Source organism: Parus major, unplaced genomic scaffold (genome assembly GCF_001522545.3).
Source record: "Parus major isolate Abel unplaced genomic scaffold, Parus_major1.1 Scaffold273, whole genome shotgun sequence".
NCBI lineage: Eukaryota > Metazoa > Chordata > Aves > Passeriformes > Paridae > Parus > Parus major.
The window spans coordinates 103375-104652 of NW_015379267.1; the positions used below are offsets into that span (position 1 = coordinate 103375).

The 1278-nt window shown below is 47.7% G+C and overlaps 1 protein-coding gene across 1 annotated transcript in view; it reads left to right on the plus strand.

The window, feature by feature from the left end:
- Nucleotides 1-1278, plus strand: part of IGF2BP1 (insulin like growth factor 2 mRNA binding protein 1) — a 25405-nt gene that overhangs the window by 1397 nt on the left and 22730 nt on the right. Inside the window, exon 2 of the mRNA XM_019005395.1 lies at nucleotides 819-879. Within this exon, the coding sequence (XP_018860940.1) occupies nucleotides 819-879 (61 nt within the window). The remainder of the gene's footprint in view (nucleotides 1-818; nucleotides 880-1278) is intronic.

Below are 1278 nucleotides of genomic sequence, written 5' to 3' on the forward strand. Positions count from 1 at the left end.
CAATCCCGATCCCCCAATCCCGACCTCCCAGCCCCTCCTGCCCCCCGATCCCAAATCCCTTCAAACCTCTCCATTCCCATCGGGGCCGCTCCCCCGTTTTTTGTCCCTTCCCCAAAATCCCGGCTCGGGGTCCCGGAGCGGCCCCAAAGCGCTCGGGGGTCCCCAAAATCCTTCCCCAGCCCGGGGGGTTCGGTCCCGGCCCCGCTGGGATCCGCGGGGTCTCCAAACTGGGAGCCGGGAAAAGCTTGGGAAGAGGGAATTGGGCAGAAAAAACGGGAATTTTGAGGCTTTTTAAATTATATTTTCCTCCCTAATCCCCATCTCCTTTTCCCTCCCGGCTCCTTCCCATTCCCATCTGGTTCCTATTCTTCCTCCTCCTCTTCTTCCTCCTCTTCCTCCTCCTCCTCTTCCTCCCTGCTCCCCCCAAAACCTGGATTAAAAACTCTGGAATAAATCAGCAGCGAGGAAATCCCGCTCCGTTTTCCAGGAGAATTCCTGCGGAATTCCCAGTCTGGAGCCCTTTTTTGGGGGAAAAAGGGAGGGAATTTTCTCCAAAGATTTTTCCTGGAGGGCTCGAAGGAAAAGGGGTGGAATTCTCCAAACTCCCCCCCAAAAAAATAAATCCCGATTTTCATCCCTCGAGTCCTTAGGGCTGGAAATGAAATATTCCCAAGGAAGAATTCCAGAGCCTCGGATTTAATCCCAACCCACCCGCGAGGGGCTGAGGGTTGGAATTCCGGAGAATTTGGGAGGAATTTCGCGGGAAAATTCCCGTTTATCCCGAGTTTTTCCTGGATTTTCCACGTTTTGTTTTTTAGGGAAGGTGGAGCTCCACGGGAAGCAGCTGGAGATCGAACACTCGGTGCCCAAAAAGCAAAGGTAAAGGTGGGGTTTTAATTGATTTTTAATTGATTTTAAATTGATTTTAAATTGATTTTTAATTGGAATCATCAGAATTACTGATTTGTGTTGGAGGGAGAAAACAGCAGAGGAAAAAAGGCAAAAAATTCCAGCTAAAAGTGGGGAAAAAATGAAGAAATGTTGGAGATTTTGGGCTGGGATTTGTCCCCAGCGAGTTAAATTAATTCATTAATAATTTCATGGATTAATTGATTTTTTTTCCTAAAGAAAGCTGAATCTGGGGGGTTTTAATTAAAAAAAAAAAAAAGAATAAAGTAGTGAAATAAAGGATTCTCCGAGGTGATGGATGGGTTTGGGCTGGGATTTCCAAACTTGTGGAAGAATTTCCCGGCTCTTTTTGGCTCCCGGGCTGGGAAA